The sequence below is a fragment of the Orbicella franksi genome, chromosome 2, assembly GCF_964199315.1.
Source record: "Orbicella franksi chromosome 2, jaOrbFran1.1, whole genome shotgun sequence".
Taxonomy (NCBI): Eukaryota; Metazoa; Cnidaria; class Anthozoa; order Scleractinia; family Merulinidae; genus Orbicella; species Orbicella franksi.
The window spans coordinates 24,781,680-24,801,016 of record NC_138146.1 but is presented as its reverse complement, the minus strand read 5'-3'; the positions used below and the strand labels follow the sequence as shown (position 1 = coordinate 24,801,016).

The 19,337-nt window shown below is 37.4% G+C and overlaps 2 protein-coding genes across 2 annotated transcripts; one reads left to right on the top strand and one right to left on the bottom strand.

The window, feature by feature from the left end:
* Positions 1–1,240: 1,240 nt before the first annotated feature.
* LOC145478841 (uncharacterized) lies at positions 1,241–5,368 on the top strand. The gene is made up of 8 exons (XM_081457023.1): positions 1,241–1,618; positions 2,597–2,715; positions 2,935–2,967; positions 3,266–3,337; positions 3,454–3,512; positions 3,725–3,768; positions 3,879–4,077; positions 5,111–5,368. Exons 1-8 carry the CDS (start codon positions 1,531–1,533, stop codon positions 5,142–5,144), a joined length of 648 nt encoding a protein of 215 aa, XP_081313149.1. The 5' UTR covers positions 1,241–1,530; the 3' UTR covers positions 5,145–5,368.
* Positions 5,369–5,487: 119 nt separating this feature from the next.
* On the bottom strand, positions 5,488–18,511 carry LOC145478821 (AN1-type zinc finger protein 4-like). Its single transcript, XM_081456999.1, has 13 exons — positions 18,016–18,511; positions 15,975–16,050; positions 15,657–15,724; positions 13,594–13,648; positions 13,331–13,390; positions 13,034–13,111; positions 11,692–11,755; positions 11,515–11,595; positions 11,036–11,106; positions 9,961–10,543; positions 9,609–9,666; positions 8,021–8,159; positions 5,488–7,614 (listed from the first exon to the last, which is right to left on the bottom strand). Exons 1-13 carry the CDS (start codon positions 18,116–18,118, stop codon positions 7,479–7,481), a joined length of 1,572 nt encoding a protein of 523 aa, XP_081313125.1. The 5' UTR covers positions 18,119–18,511; the 3' UTR covers positions 5,488–7,478.
* Positions 18,512–19,337: the final 826 nt, after the last annotated feature.

The following is a 19,337-nucleotide window of genomic DNA, read 5'->3' as shown; positions in this document are numbered from 1 at the left end:
CGAGATAAAATTGTGTTTTAAGATGTGCTAAAATAAATAAATGAATAAATAAATAATTAAAATTATGCCAGATGTTCTAAAGCTCTCTTTTTGTTGTCTTTGCAAAATTTAATATAGTCTTGGCAGCACCTCTCGTTGCTGGGCAACGTGTTAAATAAACTTGCAGTCTGGTCCTGTAGAGTATTATTAATTAAAGATCTCTCTAACTGAATGCTGTTACTAGATCTTAAGCATCTTTCGTGTTGAAATACATTAAGTTTCAGATAACTTGGCCAATATGGGTTGTGAAGGGCTTTGTGAGTTGCCTTAAGTAGGTTCCATTCGCGTTGTTCCTTTACGGGAAGCCATTTGAGTTTCGTAAGGATGTCTTCGGATGACACAAATCTACCAAGCACAAAACTAGCTGTAGCCTTTTGTACTCTCTGGAGACGTTTCATTAAATAATCCGGGAGTGAGTGGTATACTATGTCATTATAATATAGCTTGCTTAGAACCAGTGCCTGTGCCAAATTCTTTTTGATATGGAAAGGCAGGATGTTCTTTAACTTCCTTAGGGTTGTTAGAGTAGCATAGCAGGACGCTGCAACTTGTCTGACATTTCCTTCCCAGTTCAGATGCTCATGGATGTGAGACCCCAATAATTCAGTGGTGGTCACTCGTTCCAAGGGGATGCTGTTGATTGTGATGTCGAACTTTTCAGTGTTTAAATGATGGACCTTTGATAACTGCGGAGTAGATAATAACATCAGCTTAGTCTTGGAAGGATTAATGACTAAGTTTGCTTCACGTGACCACGCTTCCAATTTGCCTATACTTGCAGAAAGTTCATTTAGAGTTGATTGAAGATCTACTGGTTTGCAGTGTGTGTACAATGTGGTTTGTTGCATGGAAACATCGATAAACCTCTCGGGAATCTCAGTAATTGTTACATCGCGAAATTTACTGAGTGTTTTAATTGTGACCTGTGACCTGTGAACGAAGCCTACCGGTTTTAGCGAGCTTATTGTAATTTTTCTTTTAGTAGTGGAAACCCACAGAACGATAACTCGCCGAAATCGCGTTAGATCGGCCTGAGCAGCTGGGAAACAACAAAGAATACAACACAGCAACAGAGTAAGTAGATTTTATTCACAAAATATGAGAATAATTGACTTTTCAAGCAAAACCGTTGCATTCTCATACAAACCTTTATAAATTCAAACCGTTGTAACACAATACCTCCATATGCTTAAAGGCCAGAGTCAAGTTTCGCGTGGTCAAATTCGGTCGTTATGCAATAGTATAATGCCATATGTCACCTTACGCTGAACGTTCGCTTTGAAAGTAAAAGAAAAAAAAAAACTCCTCGTAGAGAGAGCTTGGGTCGCCTGTGCTCACGAGAGCGCTCACGAGTAAACACTGGAGTTAATAAATCTCTTGTTTTCAAATAATTGCGTGACAGCGGGGTATCGAAGTTCTCATTACTGTGTTGCGTAGCAACAGCGTCTGGGTCAGCTGGAGGCCGCAGACGAAAAGAAACAAAACCACAAAATGGTGGAAAAGGCAAGCATTTTGTCCTGGAGAGGATCCGATCAATATTATAACCCTTACATTGGCCGAGGAGAAGTGCTATTTACAGGTAAATTGGTTGCTAAAATAAGCTTCTTCATAACATAAACATTGAAATCGGATTGAACAAACTATTGCTTTGGAATGCCGGCTTTGTGACACGTGTTTGTAGTGGCTATGTATAATTTCCCGGTACAAATATTTTTACCCAAAACACACTAAAAGCCTTAATTGAGTAATCACTAATTGCTTGAAAGCAGAAAGCTGAAACACAGATCAACTAGAAAATATTAGCCGGTCGAACTCTGCTTAAGTTTTGGTATAACTTACTACAGCAGCTCCCTCAAAAGAAAGCAGAAATTCTGAACGACATAATCTTTAAGTCTTTGTTACACAATAATGTTTTCTCTGTGCTTTATATGGCCTGGGAATGTTCCATTCATTGTAGTTTGGAGGGCCGTATCGAATAGAATTAAAAATGCAAGAAGTCGAACCCAGCAAGGCGTATCATGTATCAATGACTTCAGAATGTTTTCATTGTTGCATGCAATTTCTGATTTTCGTTTGTAGTCCTTTGTAGTCACAACATCGGTCTGAGCTTACTGACTTTAAATAAAAACATTCAGATAAGATCACATTCTGAACTCCATCAAACATATCTTCTTTTTAATGCATAATGGTGGCCAGCAAGTTAATAGGGCGGTTTCCTTTTGATCATTTTGAAGTGAGTGTTTGACTGTAGAATCGCTTTCCACATAAGTTTACATGAAAGGAAATTGTTGGGTGACACGACTTGTAGAGTCTCTAGATACCTGTAATTATGGTGTCGAGGAAAGTGGGATTTTTTTCAGAGGTCCTGGAGGAACACTATATTGGAGCAAAAGAAGAAGTAGAAGGAGGGTGGAGAAGGGAAGGGGATATTCAAACTGGTTTCTGTGGCCCATGTAACACCGGGATCAGGGACTTTTTCAACATAAAATGAATGTGTGTCGTACTGTCTTTTAATCTTTTCTTTTTGATTAAAATAGTTATTCATCTTATTTTATAGGTCCTGATGGTATCAGGGATCACCAAGCTTCAGTTCTTGATCCTAATACTTATGTTGGAATTGGAACCATGTCCCCAGAGGGGACCAGTGATCTAAACTATCTATGGAGACCATCAAGGGTCAGTTTATAATATTGATTTATTTAATAGTCTCTGATATCTTTAGTCAGATTAATGCAAATGAAAGAGTGGGGAAGTGAGAAGGGAGGGGGGACAAAAATTCTAAAAAATAAAATATATTGACATTCATTTTTTCCCCATGCGAGTTTTCTTCCGCTTTGGCACACCACTACTCAATATTACCTGTATTCATTGACATCATCGTCATATTTTTTACAGGGCTGTCCGCATCCACTACCCAAGTCAGCAAAGGTAATGGCACAATGATCATATTTAAAATTAATGTTGTATTTTTTCACCGCCATGGGCAAACAACATGTATTTTCTACATGTGCGAGTGTCAATGCCACATTAAGTTTGGTATCATTTGATTGCTATCGTTTCATCTAGGGAACTGGCATAACAGTATAATTATATCTTTATGGGTTATCCAATCTGCATAATTATTTGATTTTGATGTTTTCTCTCAAAGCTAACTGTTGTATAATTTATTGCTAACCATGGTCAAAATTAAGGTGATATTCTTATTGATACATGGTTTTTATTGCAGGTTGGAGAGGTGGGGTGGGGTTTGCAGTTTTACACAGATCATTCACAATTGAGAAGTAGACACCAAATCAAGGTATCTTAATATAAATATTTCACTAATACTTGGTCTTCAAAATGCACGCTGTCATATTCTTTGAAAATATTCACTATATAACTAAAAATCACCTTTCCTTGATGGTTAAATTACAGCGTGGTGAATTTAGACAAGCTACAGAGGACAGACATACTCATCTTTATCAAAATCCTTGGTATGCTTTGTAAAATATATAATCATTTAGAAAGCATGTGAAGATTAATTATTTTCATATGCATCAGATTTCTTTGAATGTATGTCACGTTATTTAGGTTTTGTTGAAATACAATTAACACATTGGTAAAACAAGTCTAATTACAAAAACTTGTAGTATCAATTGTCACATATTAAGCTAGTATATAAAAAATTGTTGCAAATAATTTGCAGGTATGCAGGTCCAAATGATGAACAAACGGACGACTCTGCTAAAGGTACGATTGTAACAATCTTGAAGTGACTCTAATAAAGATTTTACACGGTCCTGTTGATGTTATATAGTTTTCTTTGCTTTAATTTACTTCTTCCTTAAAAAATTAAACAGATGATCAGATTCAGCTGTGCAGTCGGAGTGAAAGGCATATGACACCTCCTGGCAGATCCAGTGTACGTCCTTTCAGGTCCCGTACACCCACCCCTCAAAGAACCCCTCACTATGATGCCCCTAGACAAACAACACCTAGACCTCGTTCTGCAATCCCTGGAAGCAAACCTCGGTCTGGTACTCAGTCCAGCTCTATGTCGTAAGTCAAGATAAAAATTTTTGTTCCTGATGTGTTGATGAGTCAGGAAGAAAGAAAGAAAGAGTACTAACAGGGACAAAAGAGAGCTAGGGAAAGAATGCCAACATAATTTTATTTTTCTTTGAGGATAGGAAGAAATGAGACCAAGACTAACTAGAAATATGATGATCATGACACCTTAAATACTAACCGTAAAAAAACTTACTATAGAGCTCCCAGAGGTGGAGGTTGTATTTAGTTGCAGGGTTCCAGACAGTTCAATAGACTTAGTGCATATATACCATTAGTACATGGCTGCATTAGATGAATATTTGACATACCTTTTACCAGTTGAACTCTTATTGCTTGAGAGGACAGCCAGTTATGCAGGCAAATATCAAACATTTGTGACACAGTTATTTTAACAAAGGATTCTGCATAGCCTCGTATTTCCTAAACTTCGGGTGGAGCAATGGATAGGAGATGTCTGCACGCAGGGTAGATTCTCTACTGCTTTGGTGAATTGCATCACAAACAATTAACACTTGATCCAGGTTCTTATTGAAAAACAATCAGGAGGCTTGCTCCCAACCAACCAAGAACCTGGAACAGGTTAACAGTCTATCTCTCTCTACAGTATACCTCTCGGAGACAATGGTGGTACATGTATTTGGATCAAATTTTCAGCATTGCATAATAATGATTAATTAATTATTAATAACTAATTAGAAGTGGCAAGTTAAGTATTGTACAACATGCATCATCATAAATCTGTTTGCAGAAACAGGTCAGGTTTTTAACAATGACAAGTTAGAAGGAATCAGTAAAGTTTAGTTGCGATGGTGTCAAGAAAATGCACTTAACAACTGGTACAGTCGTCGAGTATTAGATAGGTCACTACATTTCTCAGTCTTGTATTAAAAACAGTGCAAATACCAGTTAAAGCTGCTACAGAAGCAGGAAACAAAATAATCACACTGATCACAAAGTGAAGGCATTTCTTAGTAATCAGTCATTGATAAAATGTTTATTTTGTTCTTTCTGTTTGTTATAGTCTGCAGAGTCAGCATGCAGATCATGACATCTGAAAACAAGATGAAGAAAAAGAAGAAAAATTGTCAAGGAACATGCACACAAGACAACAGTAATTTACCAGCAACAGCATGACAAATCTTCAGGGCTTCGATTCCTCTTTTCTGCAATATTTGACAGTCCCTGTACAGTTTGCTCAATACACATGAAGGTTAAAAAAAATACAAGTGCACAATCTCAAAATGAACTTTTGGAAATATTTAAAAGGATATTTGATATTTTTCTGCTAATGCACAACACAAAACAAAAAACATATTAAAAAAATACATGAGTTATTTTGCATTGAAATGAATAAATAGTAATATAAAATGGCTGAAAAAATGTTGTTCATATTTTCTTCCCTTTGCAACCCACCTCAAATTATATTTTCAGCTCATGGTCCATGTCAATTTTGGCTTTCATGGATTTACTACATGAAGCCTGTTTCTTTCAAGCATGTTTAACATCTTTACTTTGATGAATGGATAGTGCTTAACCCTTTACCCCCTAAGGTGAACGGCAGTTTTTCCCAAATTGGCAAATAAAGACACTCTGCCTGTGTATAATATGCCATTTGAAAGCCACTAATCAGCTTATTTAAGAATTAACATCAGCAGCTATGAAGGAGGTAGACATTTTGTGAGAAATTGCTTTAAAATGGGAAAATGAACGACTTCAAAAATGTATCAATCTTCTACTACATTAGGTATACCCCTAAACTATAGCTTATTTAGCAGCTCTTAGTACATAGCTTGATATGAAACAAGCCTTGCATTCCATTTGCATCCCAAAAAAGGAACTAAAAACTTCTGGGGGTGGTCAACCATGTCTTGGATGGGAGGGGGTCAAAATTTTATGACTTCAATGAGCAGATCTTCACAAGACAATTTTCATGGCAAAAATTCATAGAAATCTATCAAATATTCACAAAGCTATGACCTTGTGTGCCAATTTGCACTCTTAGGGGGTAAAGGGTTAAAACATTTCACCCCTTTTTCAAATTTGCCATGACTATTAATTTACTTCTACATCAACTTCAAGTTGATGACTAGCTAAGTTAATCTGTCCACAGACGCTCTATTTTGAGTTGGCCAAGATCGCAAGCATTAGTATTAACCACAGGGGATTTAAAAAGGGGTGGCCAAAATAGGTTTAATTTTTTTGTGCCCGCTTCACAGCTGCTCTTGCACTCTGCACTCAAAGAAAAATAACTCGTAGCAAAACAATAAACATCTGTGGACAGACTAAGCAAAGTCTCTTAATGGTGTAATGTCCTAGTGTTCCATCCAGGAAGAGTATTAGTAACATTCCTTGTTGCTTCATGTCACAGAATTTGGTGTTAAATGAGCATTTGACTTCTCAAATACATGGAGCTAGCAAGGAAAAAGCATTTAATCTTTCTAGTAGTTGATAATGAGATTATGAGCTTGAGACCTCCAGGAGGTGATAGCTGATGACACTGAGGGCAAGAATCAAGTACTCACACTGGAACGGGAAGCACAAAAAACAACCTTCAGGAAATTTCAATTTAAGGGTGGCTCTTTTCTGATTTTGAAACAATAAAACGACAACCATGAAACAAATGTCCTATTGAATTGAATTTTATTCTTACTCTTTCACCTGCATCTTTTAGTGACTGCATGTTTACAAGTGACCATGGAATAATGTTGCTTTATGTGTAGCTTTATATACAATGAAAATTACGACAAACACCAGGTGCCAGCTGCTTAAAATAACCAGTAGACTGCAGAAGGAATTAATTGTGTCTTGTGCAAGTGTAACTGTTGTCACTCAAAAGAACATGGAACCACACAGATTTGAGATGACAAACATGCAATACATTCAACCATTGGTAGACCAATGATAAAGTGGAATAAATTATTATGTGAAATTTCTGTAGCCAAAACTTTGGACTGCATGCAGAAGCAGCTGAATTTAGATGAGATATGAACTAAAAACCCAAAACTGAAAAGGAAAAAATAATATAGAAAACTAAGAACCAATAAAAATGTCCTTTAAAAGGCTCAGAACAAAACCAAATTTTTATCTTTTTACAACAATAATAGTTGATTAAGAACCAACATTTTTACTACTTAGAATAATATATCACACATATGTAGAGCAATTTGCAAAACAGCTACATATATCGACCTTTTCAAGAAAAATGAAGATACCAAATTTTTTGTCACAAGCGATTACCATGGTTCCAAAAGTAAACAAAATCATGACAGTTCAATTTCCCAGGGACTTTCTTATATCTACAAGTTACATATCATTGAAGCATTAATTTTTGGTAAGTTTTAACTTATTTACAAATATATTTATCTTGTCAATAATACATAACTGCTAGTTCAGATTTTTGGAAGCTTAGGAGCTGCAACTACAGGATTGTTCTGTTCAATAATCTTTCTTCCTTCACTTTTATAATCATATGTACAGCTATGAGCTTCAGCGTAGCGGTGTGTTGCACAAAATGAATTTCCACACCTGTTCAATAAAAAGAAAAAAATAAAACTGTAAGAGATCTTTTCCCCATGTTTCCATCCAAAGATCTAACTAGTCTATTGCACAAAATGTAAATAAACAGCCTTAACTGATGTGAAAGGTTTAAATGGCTAGCGTTGCCTGCAAGCAAGATGAACCAAATCCTGCACTGTGATTGGTCAACTGAGTGGGCAATATGGGACAATCTTTCCTGCTTGGGATTGTCTGTTGCATTCCGCAACAAAAAGAGTCCTCTATGCCATTAATAAAATCCTTTACCGACCAGTCAAGTTGCATCCAAGTGGGTGAATATTGGACTTTATTGGCTTTGCTGACTGCATCTTGGTCCATGAACACAACAAATAGTTTAAAATGTCAAGCTAAGAGACTTCAAGCCCAAGAGCATTACCTGCATTGATAGGTAGTAGCTAATCCTGTTTTCTTTCCACAACTAAAACATCTAGTCTTCTTTTTAGCAGGTAAAAGTTGTGGGGGTGGATGTGGTTTTGTTTTTACAGGAGGTAGATGGTGAGGATGAGATGGAGAATCTACAAAATAATACGACATGATCAGCCTCTATTGGTAAAATACCCCCAACCCCTTCTCATCATGCCCTTCTGCATTCATATTCACAGACAAATACTCACTGGACCCTAACAGGAAAAACTGGCTGCCGGCAGTCAAGTAAAAATGCTATTAGCAGAGCTAAATGTACAAATGTCTCTAAGTTTGCCTTGGAAGCAATCTGTTCAAAAATCCACGAAAAAAAAAAAATACTTAACAGAAAATTATGCCCATAGAACAAAATAATTTCTGGAAGTTCTATTCATTGTGACACTGGATGCTTACTGGTGACAAAGAACACTACACCTACATGTGGCTAGGGCATGACATTATTCTATCTTTTCAACTGACCCCACTGGCTCATAGGGCCCATTTACATGGAAAGAGGATGATCCTGGTGCTAGGATCATCTCAGGACTAGGATCATCCGAACGCGGTATGTTTTCAGCTTTCAGTTTACATGTGAAGGGTTGTATTTGACCCCAGTGCTAGGATCATCCCACCGCTAGGATAATCTTATCTGAGGGGAAGGATGATCCTGGCGCTAGGATGATCCTACCTCCATGTAACTGGCCTCAGGAGGCCCAGTTTGCCCACCCACCATCTTGAAACCAAAGATGGCCCTGTGGACGAGTTCTGAGAAACAACATGGCGGGATCTTCACACTCATTGACCAAAAGCTCAAAAGGTCGACAATTTAGAAAATCTCGCCATGATCTGCGAGCAGGTCCACATCTGATCTTCCTCCTCACTATTTGAAACCTGGAAATGGTGGCAGTGTGATTTAGCTAGAGAATCATAGCTCGTTGTTGCTGTGTTTGAAATATCAAGTTGTATATAAGGGCAAATTGATGCTGAAAGGCAGTTATTCACACCAGTAAAGAGAGAAGAACTCCCAAAACTACGCTTTGTCATTGTCGCCCGCCATCTTGTTTTGCAACCGCGCTGAACACAAATCTTGCATGTAAACCACATGAAAAGTTGATCCCAGGAGCCGCATTTTTGCATGTAAACCAAATGATCCTTCTAGGATGATCCTAGCACTAGGATCATCCTCTTTCCATGTAAACAGGCCCATAGTTTCTGGCATGTAACTCCAGTTTTTGTCAGTAGCATGAAGCAGCTAGGAGTATTGCCACAAAAAACTTACCACTACCTATAGTTTTTACATGTACTCTTAGGTGAGGAGAGGCACCGTAAAACTCCAGTGTCTTGCCTAATACAACACAATGAACACATTCAGGACTCAACCCTGGATGGCTCACTCCAGGCTCAAACAATTATTGTTTCCATTCTGGTGAACCTGGCATTTACATATACCATATTAAATATTTTTTAACATTTTGCCAACTTGTTTTCATTGGTTCACAGGAAACTATTATTTAATTTTAAAACTGATCCAAACAAGGCATTAAAACAAGGGTACTACTTACTATTTGAATTACTTGTACTTCCATGTGAAATTCGATACGAACAAGATAGAGAATCACTCTGCAAAAGAGTATATATTTAAGTTTATTGCAAATTATGTATTATTAACCTCACAGTATTGCAAAGCCTTCTCAAAGCAACAGCCCGACAATTAAGGTTCTTTCCATTATATAATAAATTGTTTGAAATTCCTGTCCTCTTTAATTGATTCTAACTATAAATCGCTATTAAATGAAGCTCAGTGTATAACAATATTCAAGTTAAAATTGGACTCTAAATTAAAGGACAATGTACATGTAATCCTCATGACGCTATGGTGACAAAATCTGAACACTACGAAACATCTCCACTTACCAGGATGCCTGATCGCCTTCCTTCTGGAGTTGGAATTCTATTTTCCATTGCACGAATCCGTCTAAATCCCCCACTTCCTGACGTTAAATCTAGTGGATACCTCACATCAGAAGAATCTTCTGGAATTCTCGATCGCCGTAAACTGGCACTTCCTGATGAATAATCTAAACTAGTAACCCCATGAGAAGGGCTTGAAGTTCTTGTTTCCTTGTGATGACTCACAGGCTTTGATATACTTCCCAAGGGTTTAATTTCTTTAGAGTCTTTAACAAGCTCTGATATTGTTTTCCTTCCTTCTTTCATTGCACTCCTTGCGAGTGTTCGACTTGAAGGAACAATTTTTGCCTCTTGGTTAGATTGCACTAAAAAGTCTGATACATCAATTTGGTTAGTTTTCCTCCTTGTGTTAACAGGTGGCAATGGTCCTTTAGGTGTTACCCTGTTTGTTGCACTTGACTGTTTAGAAGGTGAACCATGAACAGCTCCTGCTTTTGGTTGATGTCTGCTTGAAGAATGTTGATCAACAACTCGGAATGCAGTGTCATGAGCTTTTGATGCTCCTGTTGCAGAGGTCAACTGCAACCTAAAAGAGAAATAATGTTAAAAGTTAATTTCAAACAATGTAAAGAAAGAAGACATTTGAAACAGATTTCAGAATGAAGGAATAGTAATCTATTTCAATGAATCCTTCTTTCAATACTTTGGCACACACTTGCAAACAGCAGAAGCACATGTTAGCAAGCAAGGCTGGACCAGGAAGGGATCTGAGAGGAAATGCAACAGGGTTTTCATACAGTCAAACAGTGTTTGTTGTGCAAGGTATCTCTTAAAACAGACAAAAATTCTGACACCCTTTTTAGCCTTTACGGTTTCAACATCAAAATGTCAATTCTCCTTACTGATTTTAACCATACGTTTCTTTCAGTTTAGTTCTGAGAATTTGTTAGTACATCAAGCAAATACCGTAAGTTGAAGATTTTCTTGGATATTCTTGTCTGCTTTACAATATAGTAAAATTGTAAGATTAGATGGGAACTTGAGCCTTGACTAACAAATTATTTAATATTGATTTTACCTTCTCCTTGCACTGAGTATTGAACTGCTGGTGGGTTTCTCAGTAGATGGAGGTGCTGGTTGATGTTTAGGCTGAAAAAGTAATATACAGTAATAAAACATTATCCACTGTTTATTATATAGACACAAGTGTTTTACTGGAAAATACGCCCCTTGTAAAATTCATATGAAACTACACCCAGCACCCGAGTGGCTTATGTTACATATCCTCACTAGTAAGGATATACACTTGTTCATAAATATTGTTTTTATCACTTGAAAATAAAATTCATATCTTTGCGCAGCCATGTGGTATCCTCAATATATCTCATCATTTATCTAGTACCAAAAACAAAATTTAATTCTGCTAGGTATACAAAAATTAATTAGTGTAAAGACATACTCTATTACTTACTGGGTTGAACATAACATGTGGTTAGTAAGGGGATACTACATGTAGTTCAGATTTGAAACATGATTTAACTGGTATATTATCAATACCTTGAGGCTTTTCTGTGATTCCATTCTATTCTTAAGAAGTCTCACTTTGTTCATTGTCACACTGTTTTCCTTGATGGCTTCCTGAAAATTAATTGACAAATACCAATGTTCAGAGCAGGGTTTATAAAGAGAAACACCTCAATGCCTGCAGAAATTTCAGTACAGAGTTAATCAAACCTGTGATATTGGAGGTGGATTTTCGTCTTCTTCTTCATCATACAAATTGTACATTGAAGCACCACTAAAAGTAACGAAAGGAACCAAATCAAATTAAAATAAGTGCTGCTGTGTAATCAATCTTGAGAAGGAAATAATTTCTATATGTTTTAAAACCCATGACAAGAGCTGTTACTTAAAAATGCATAATCTACCTGATAAGTTAATAAAGATGGTGAATTTTAAGCTCGGTAATGAAATGTGAAGGTGAATTAATCAACATGACACGAGCGTGGGACAAAGAAAAATTCTGAGTCCCCGACAGGAATCGAACCCATGACCTCCCGAACACTGGGCGGGCGCTCTATCCACTGAGCTATGAGAACTCATGGAGAGCAAGGTCATTTAACTGAGTTCATATATGATAGGTGTCCTGCATACTGCTAGGATCAACGCTATCGAATTCACCGTGAGTAGTGATAAGTTAATAAAGATGGTGAATTTTAAGCTCGGTAATGAAATGTGAAGGTGAATTAATCAACATGACACGAGCATGGGACAAAGAAAAATTCTGAGTCCCCGACAGGAATCGATCCCATGACCTCCTGAACACCGGGCGGGTGCTCTATCCACTGAGCTACGAGAACTCATGGAGAGCAAGGTCATTTAACTGAGTTCATATATGATAGGTGTCCTGCATACTGCTAGGATCAACGCTATCAAATTCATCATGAGTAGTGATAAGTTAATAAAGATGGTGAATTTTAAGCTCAGTAATGAAATGTGAAGGTGAATTAATCAACATGACACGAGCATGGGACAAAGAAAAATTCTGAGTCCCCGACAGGAATTGATCCCATGACCTCCTGAACACCGGGCGGGCGCTCTATCCACTGAGCTATGAGAACTCATGGAGAGCAAGGTCATTTAACTGAGTTCATATATGATAGGTGTCCTGCATACTGCTACACTACTCACGATGAATTCGATAGCGTTGATCCTAGCAGTATGCAGGACACCTATCATATATGAACTCAGTTAAGTGACCTTGTTCTCCATGAGTTCTCGTAGCTCAGTGGATAGAGTGCCCGCCCGGTGTTCGGGAGGTCATAGGTTCGATTCCTGTCGGGGACTCAGAATTTTTCTTTGTCCCATGCTCGTGTCATGTTGATTAATTCACCTTCACATAATCTACCTGTATGCGATAATGATACAGTTGTCAGCCTGCAGTGTGTATTAAGTGCTGGATGAAAAGTTGAATATCATAATCTGTGTATGTTTGGTTATCAGTGACAAGAAACATAATTTTTTTTACACACAGTCCACATGACACTTAAAATGTTTTAGCGAGATAGATCATTACCTCAAGGAGTCTGAGAGTGGGGTCAAAGTACCATCGCCTCTATCCACAACTCGAAAGAAATTCAACTGATCTCCATCCCTGGAGGGAAAAAATGTACATCAATAGTTCAGCATCAGTACACAACAGATGACTTTGGATCACAGGAGCCTGACAGCTCATCAGTCCCTTGCATGGGATTATACTCTGATGTTGCTGCAATTTGCTGATACTCATTTACGCTGCAAAAGGCACTGCAAAGGGAAAATACTTTGCTAGCCGATGCAACAAAAGGAAGTGGTGATTCTATAATATAATTACCTGAAAACAAGTAAGGTTACTTGGCGGTTATCCTTAGGGAGTTTGTCCCAGATTTCTTCCCTGTAAATCAAAAGAATGTTGCTGTCAATAGAACTTATAACTACCTAATTTGACCCATAAGTAAATTTTAACTGTAGAAATATTTAAACAATTTTTCCAAACTTTGTTCAAATTCTAAGGTATAGAGAAGTGAGTCTAACTTATTCTAGGTTTGCTACATGTAATCTGGAGCAACAAAGAAAGTTCTTCATTTCTGTGCATACCTGTTGACCTCCATGTATTCAGCCATTTCTCTTAGAGTAGGATCTTCAACAGGTACTACAAGGAAAAAATTACAAAGCAACATAATTCAGAAAAATAATCATGAGAGCTAACACTAAAACTCAGATAACAAACAGGTAGGACATAAAGTATTCTTGTAAAGTACAGTGCAGCTCAGATATATCCAAACCAAAATATACGCGTAATTCGCATCAGCCCAATACACGTATACGCGTATGGATATACGCACATACGTGTATGCATATACGCACATATGCGTATACAGTATATATGCGTATGCCTGATTAGTATGTATGAGCTAACCTATTGTTTTTTCTTTTCTTAACAAGTCATTGTTGTTTTCAATGGCGTGACTGCTTGCCACAGAGGGAGAAAGAGTTTTCTTTATTTTGAATACGCATATACTGTATACGCGCGAATGCCTTCAGACTAGAGTTATTAGAAAAATGTTGGCTGAAACTAACATTTTGCAATTGGGCACTTGACAGAAAATTAACTGACTGAATATAATTAAAAGAGAGAGTATTTTGCCGTTAAATCAAAAATTTACCTCTTTTTTTTGTCAAATAGAACCTACACGCTTCAACAATCCCATCTTCATGGAGCAAACACAACCGAATGAACTTTTTTTCGACACAAAGTAAACACTTTTCCTTGAAGAAAAAATAACTAAACGTGAGCGGTGCACCATAGAAACTCTAATAAACAATTTTTTCGTCAAGGAAAGATTATTTTACCATTTGAATGAATGATCTGTGTCAAATATAACCAGAGATATCATTTTTTCGACGAGGATCTTCAGAAAGCTTAATTCAGACAAACATTTTGCAAACGACTTGCTGACACATGCCGAAACACAGATCTTATCTTGTAAAAACATTAAGTTCACGTGTTAAAATAGGAAGTTCAAGCGACAGTTTCAATTTTCTTCCCATTTTTGGTAGCTTAAGATCAAGCAAGTGTTAATAAACGGTAGTTTGTCGGTGAATTTGCGAAGTGAATCGAAAACTTGAAATATGATAGCTTTCATTGATCGGCAGGACGTTTTAACAACATGCAAATTTCGCTTTGAAGCCTTTTTCATTCCCAGAAATGTAATGTCCTTTGTTTAACAAACACTGCTTCACATAAAGAAACTTGTGGGAATGCATAACAAAGAGACAGATACGCGCATATGTGCGCGTATATACGTGTATATGTGCGCGTATTAACATACGCTTATACGCAAAATACGCTCATATAATACGCGTATGCGTAGTTCGCATATATCTGAGCTGCACTGTACATACAGGTCCAACCTAGTATAACATTCTTAGTCATATAAAACTAATTGGAATCAATTGTTAGTAATCCTAAAGGAGATATTTTGAATTGATCACACAAATTTGGGTAAAAGGTTCGATTGTCAACAAACTCTTAGCAAAATTCATGAGTATTTCTAAAAGTCAATAGAAACAGAGAAAAAAAAATTATGTTTCTTCTAGAAAACATTGTGAGGGAAAAAAAGAGGGAAAAGACTCATTTTAGCCATGTGTATCTAGATGTAAATTCTCTTTGCTGGCTCCATCTTTACATAAACAGCTCATGCTAGCCCTGTGTTTCTGTTAACAATAAGTTATAGAAGTACAGCTTTAGCACATGCTTTCTTAGAGGGTGTTTTCTAAAGAGAAACATTATAACAAATACAGATATCACAATCACATTGTATATATGGGATACTGACCAAGTGTGAGGTCAAGATGGCTGGATATTGGCCAAGTTCTTTTTTTGTGAGTTTATGGACCGAGATGGAGTTGAGGTCCATAAACTCGCAAAAAAAGAACGAGGCCAATATCCAGCCATCTTGGCCGAACAAGCTTGGTCAATAAAGGATTTATTATATTACTTTCGGAGAAATTTTTCTCGCGAGACACGGCGGGTAGTCCTGAGCGGGCAAGATAGCTCCATCTTGCCCACTCGGGTAGCCAATCACAGCGCAGGATTTGATTAATCTTGCCCGCTCGCGGAGCTAGCTATATAATAAACAGTTGTTAATACTACTCACTTCTTCTGGTATTGATAGGACCTCCTCTCATAGCCAGGACTAGTTGCAATGTTGCCCCATCAGTGATGCTGCAATGTAACGTAATTTAGAGTGATCAACAAGTATATTGGGCAGTGGAAAAGTAATCTATAAGACTAAGTATTTTACTGGTGTCAGAAGTCCCAAGATAATTTTGAGCATTACTATTAAGTCGTCAACAGTAGCCAAGGTCAAACAGATTGTCTTGTAGCTTGGTAAAGCCAGCACCAGCAACAACGTGATAACCAACGTCCTATCAAAAATCTCTCAAATTCCCTTTTTCAGATAAAATCTACTTACTTGTAATCATGAAGACAATAGTCATCTTCCAATTCTACAGATCGCCATATCAAATGTTGCTGAGACATTGGGATGCCTGTAAATTAAACAAAAATTCTAGATTCAACCAACAAAGACATTCAAAGTTCTCCAAACAGGAGTTGAAGTTATGTCGTTTCTGTATGCTGGTTTGTCACTCTTTCTCTAAGACATGACAAGTACCGTACAACCAGGCTTTTAGCCAGATGGGTGTCCAGGCGTCCTGTGGAGGACCACTTTTTCAAGAAAATTGTTCAATTTTTCATATGTTGCTTTATAAATTTTTTTATTTGAGCAGGCCTTATGGCACATTTTGGACACCCACTTTTCAAATCCTGGCTAAAAGCCTGCATAGAACCCAGTTAATATGGATATGCCCATAAGGCTAGGTTAAAATTGTATTAGAGTATGTCACTTGAGCCACAGAAAAGTGTCCATCATCCATATCAACTTGGGTCCATGTTTTAAGAAGGCTAAAGCAAGAGAAAACATGATTGAGTTTTTAGTTGTAATAGGCTGATGTCCAAAGCGCGGAGTTCCATGGTAAAAACACAAACGTGCTGGCTAGTGATACAGAATACATGGCGTGGCCTGTGAATTGCGTGCCCAAAAAAGGAAGGACACAAACAATAATGTGAAGCGACTCTGGCTCTCAAAGCCAAGTGACATTTTTGTGTCACAGATGGCAACTGCATTGCCAACTTTCCATCAAAAACTTCAAGCTTTACAACGTCATGTAAATGCTAAAATTAGAGCTTTGCAACTCAGTCCTCCATAGAAAAAAAAGATGGCGGCTTTAAATGTTACCTGACACAACAAAAGCCATATTAATTTTTACCACACATGTCTCTGTACTAACGACATTGTACATGTTTCAAAATATAAGAATTTTTTTGTAAGTCTTATATGAACATTGCTAAAGTTTTCGTGTGCTGAGAATTGTGTGAGTGAAGGCACACCAAAAACCAGAACAACAACTTTCAGTTGCTTTCTGTGGTTCACTGTCTAAACTACTACAAAATGCAGATATGCCATCATGTTACCAACTTTATGTTAAAATTTTTTCAAAGTGCCAACTTTAATAGTCAATTTTAAAACAGAACAATGATCAGCATTATCCAATGTTCAAGAGACATAATGAGTCAATGCCTTGGATATGATTGTTGACAAATGTCAGTGACCAGATTAAAACTTATCTGATGAAAAGTCTGAATTTGATAAAATGCAGGACAGTGACGCCACAAAGTTCAAGTTCAATTGCCCGTACATGTAAAAAAATAAGCTCATATATAATCCAGAAACAATTACACCTTTTTTAATCTACACCATGATTCAAAACAGGTCGGAGTAAACGTATATGATAACAAAAGTGATACAAAAAAGCAAATAAGACGATGGCCTGATTTTGAGATCTATCGAAATCTGGAGTACAGTAGTTACACAACACTTCGTTCATGCGAGGAAATGCCTACAATAGTTTCCTTTGAGCCAAAACTGTAGCTGACGTATCTTTTGAATAGAGATTTAAGGTTAAAGAAAAATCAGCCTGAATAACACAGGAAGTTTCATTGTACCAAAATATAACTTCCAAGCCTGTCAAGCTTTATAAAGATTTGCCGACTCATTTATTAAGCTAAAATCAAACACAATTCCAGATATTATCGATTAAAAAAACAGACGCATTATACCAAGCAGTCCACGTTGTTTCATTTTATCACCAATTCTAGGAAAATTTCGATTTCTATATGAGAAGAATAACGCATTTTCCAAACGAGAATTATCCTTCCAAATTGGGCCCACTAGGCGAGTGTTTACAATAGGAACAACACCACACATTTTAAATTATTTATAGTTGATGTGAGGGCAAACCTTCTCGAAAACACGTACATGTAAAAGGACCTTTTTTACATCGTAACACGTACGACCTATACACACTTGGGCAACGATGAGTCAAAAACTCTTTGATTTTTTCACCGAATCGTTCCTGTTCCCACGCACAAATTTAACTTGCGATTAAGCTTACCTTCAAGACGCTGAATCTTAGCTTTGACGCTCATGATGGTTTCAAAAGGGCTAACTCGCAGTTCAAAGGCTGTTCCAGTTAATGTCTCAATAAACAGGTCCATCTATGGACCTTTCCAACGCAGTTCTTGCACTCGAAGTTAGTCCTTCGCCACCAAAGCCTACTCAAACCATCTTTTAATGTCCGCCGTCTGTAAGCGACTTCTTGTAAACATCTTCAGCTTTAAATCAATTCCTCGGCAACAGAAACAAATTTAAGACACCACATCGACAATAACCGAACAGATTTAACAGTATTGAAGAAAATCGTGGAAATATTTTAGCCTTCAACATCCTTCGAACAAAACATTTAGGAACGTGTCGGCCCTACTGCATTTCTTCTTTGTTCCCAGGGTTCCCGGATGAAATAAAGGTTGTCATGGAAACTCCCGCAAAACTTATTTTAGTGTGTAAACAAAGGCTAACAAACGCGAAGTGACTTCACCAATCATATTATCGTGTTAAGCGTCTTTTTAATTGGTTTTTCAGCCCATTTACGTAGGACTTATGAAAGAGCACTTGAAAAAACAGTTGCCTTTCAAAAGAAGACAATAATCTGGCGTCGAATAATTGAACAAGGTTAACATAAATCTACCTTCGTCTTTGGCTGTTCGCATGCCGTTCTGGTTTTAACGCTTCCGACATATATCATTTTTTTCATTAAAGGTTTTTTTTTTCTGGGATTTGAGAGTGCGAGATTATTTCGTTATCAGTGAGCACAAATTTCCTTCGTGGAGCCCGGATTAACCGAAAATTAAAGTTCTGAAATTAAATATCACCATGACACCTTGATTGTTTTGATTCCATATTTTCAGTTCGCCCACCCATGGAGGAAATTTTAGCGGGTACTAATTGGTGATTAGAGTTGTTACAGAGAGAGTGTGTAATTTTCCCATCTTTTTACGGAAATGCGAGACTATGGAGATTTTGGAGGTTATATTTTCAGGGATCTGGTTCTCTTCGAAAAGTATACTTTTCTAGGGATGTCATTGCTTCTTTCGCACACGGGTTCGTTCGTGGAACAAGACCGACAAGAAAATGGCTAGACTATGAGTAGTCCCTCTCTCGCTAAGTCCGTCGAGCATGATCGTAAGTAAAGGATCTGTATATATACACGTAAAGCTGGAAGAAGAATAGGTCTCGCGAAATCCTCGCGCGGCCATTTTGTTCTCGCAGTTCTCTTACACGTCACGCACGACGGACCATAGTTAGCAGAGGGGACTAATTATGGACGGACCAAGCGAAAGAGCTAGGGACTACTCGTAGCCAGCTGGTAAGGAATTC

What these genes read in the sequence shown, in the direction of transcription:
- LOC145478821 (XM_081456999.1), bottom strand. Translation starts at nt 18,118, where the DNA reads ATGGACCTGTTTATTGAGACATTAACTGGAACAGCCTTTGAACTGCGA. An exon ending in TCCTATCAATACCAGAAGAA is followed by an intron (nt 13,649 to 15,656) that starts GTGAGTAGTATT and finishes TTTTCCTTGTAG; the next exon opens with TACCTGTTGAAGATCCTACT. An exon ending in ATCCACCTCCAATATCACAG is followed by an intron (nt 11,596 to 11,691) that starts GTTTGATTAACT and finishes ATTAATTTTCAG; the next exon opens with GAAGCCATCAAGGAAAACAG.
- LOC145478841 (XM_081457023.1), top strand. Translation starts at nt 1,531, where the DNA reads ATGGTGGAAAAGGCAAGCATTTTGTCCTGGAGAGGATCCGATCAATAT. An exon ending in GAAGTAGACACCAAATCAAG is followed by an intron (nt 3,338 to 3,453) that starts GTATCTTAATAT and finishes GTTAAATTACAG; the next exon opens with CGTGGTGAATTTAGACAAGC. An exon ending in ACTCAGTCCAGCTCTATGTC is followed by an intron (nt 4,078 to 5,110) that starts GTAAGTCAAGAT and finishes TGTTTGTTATAG; the next exon opens with TCTGCAGAGTCAGCATGCAG.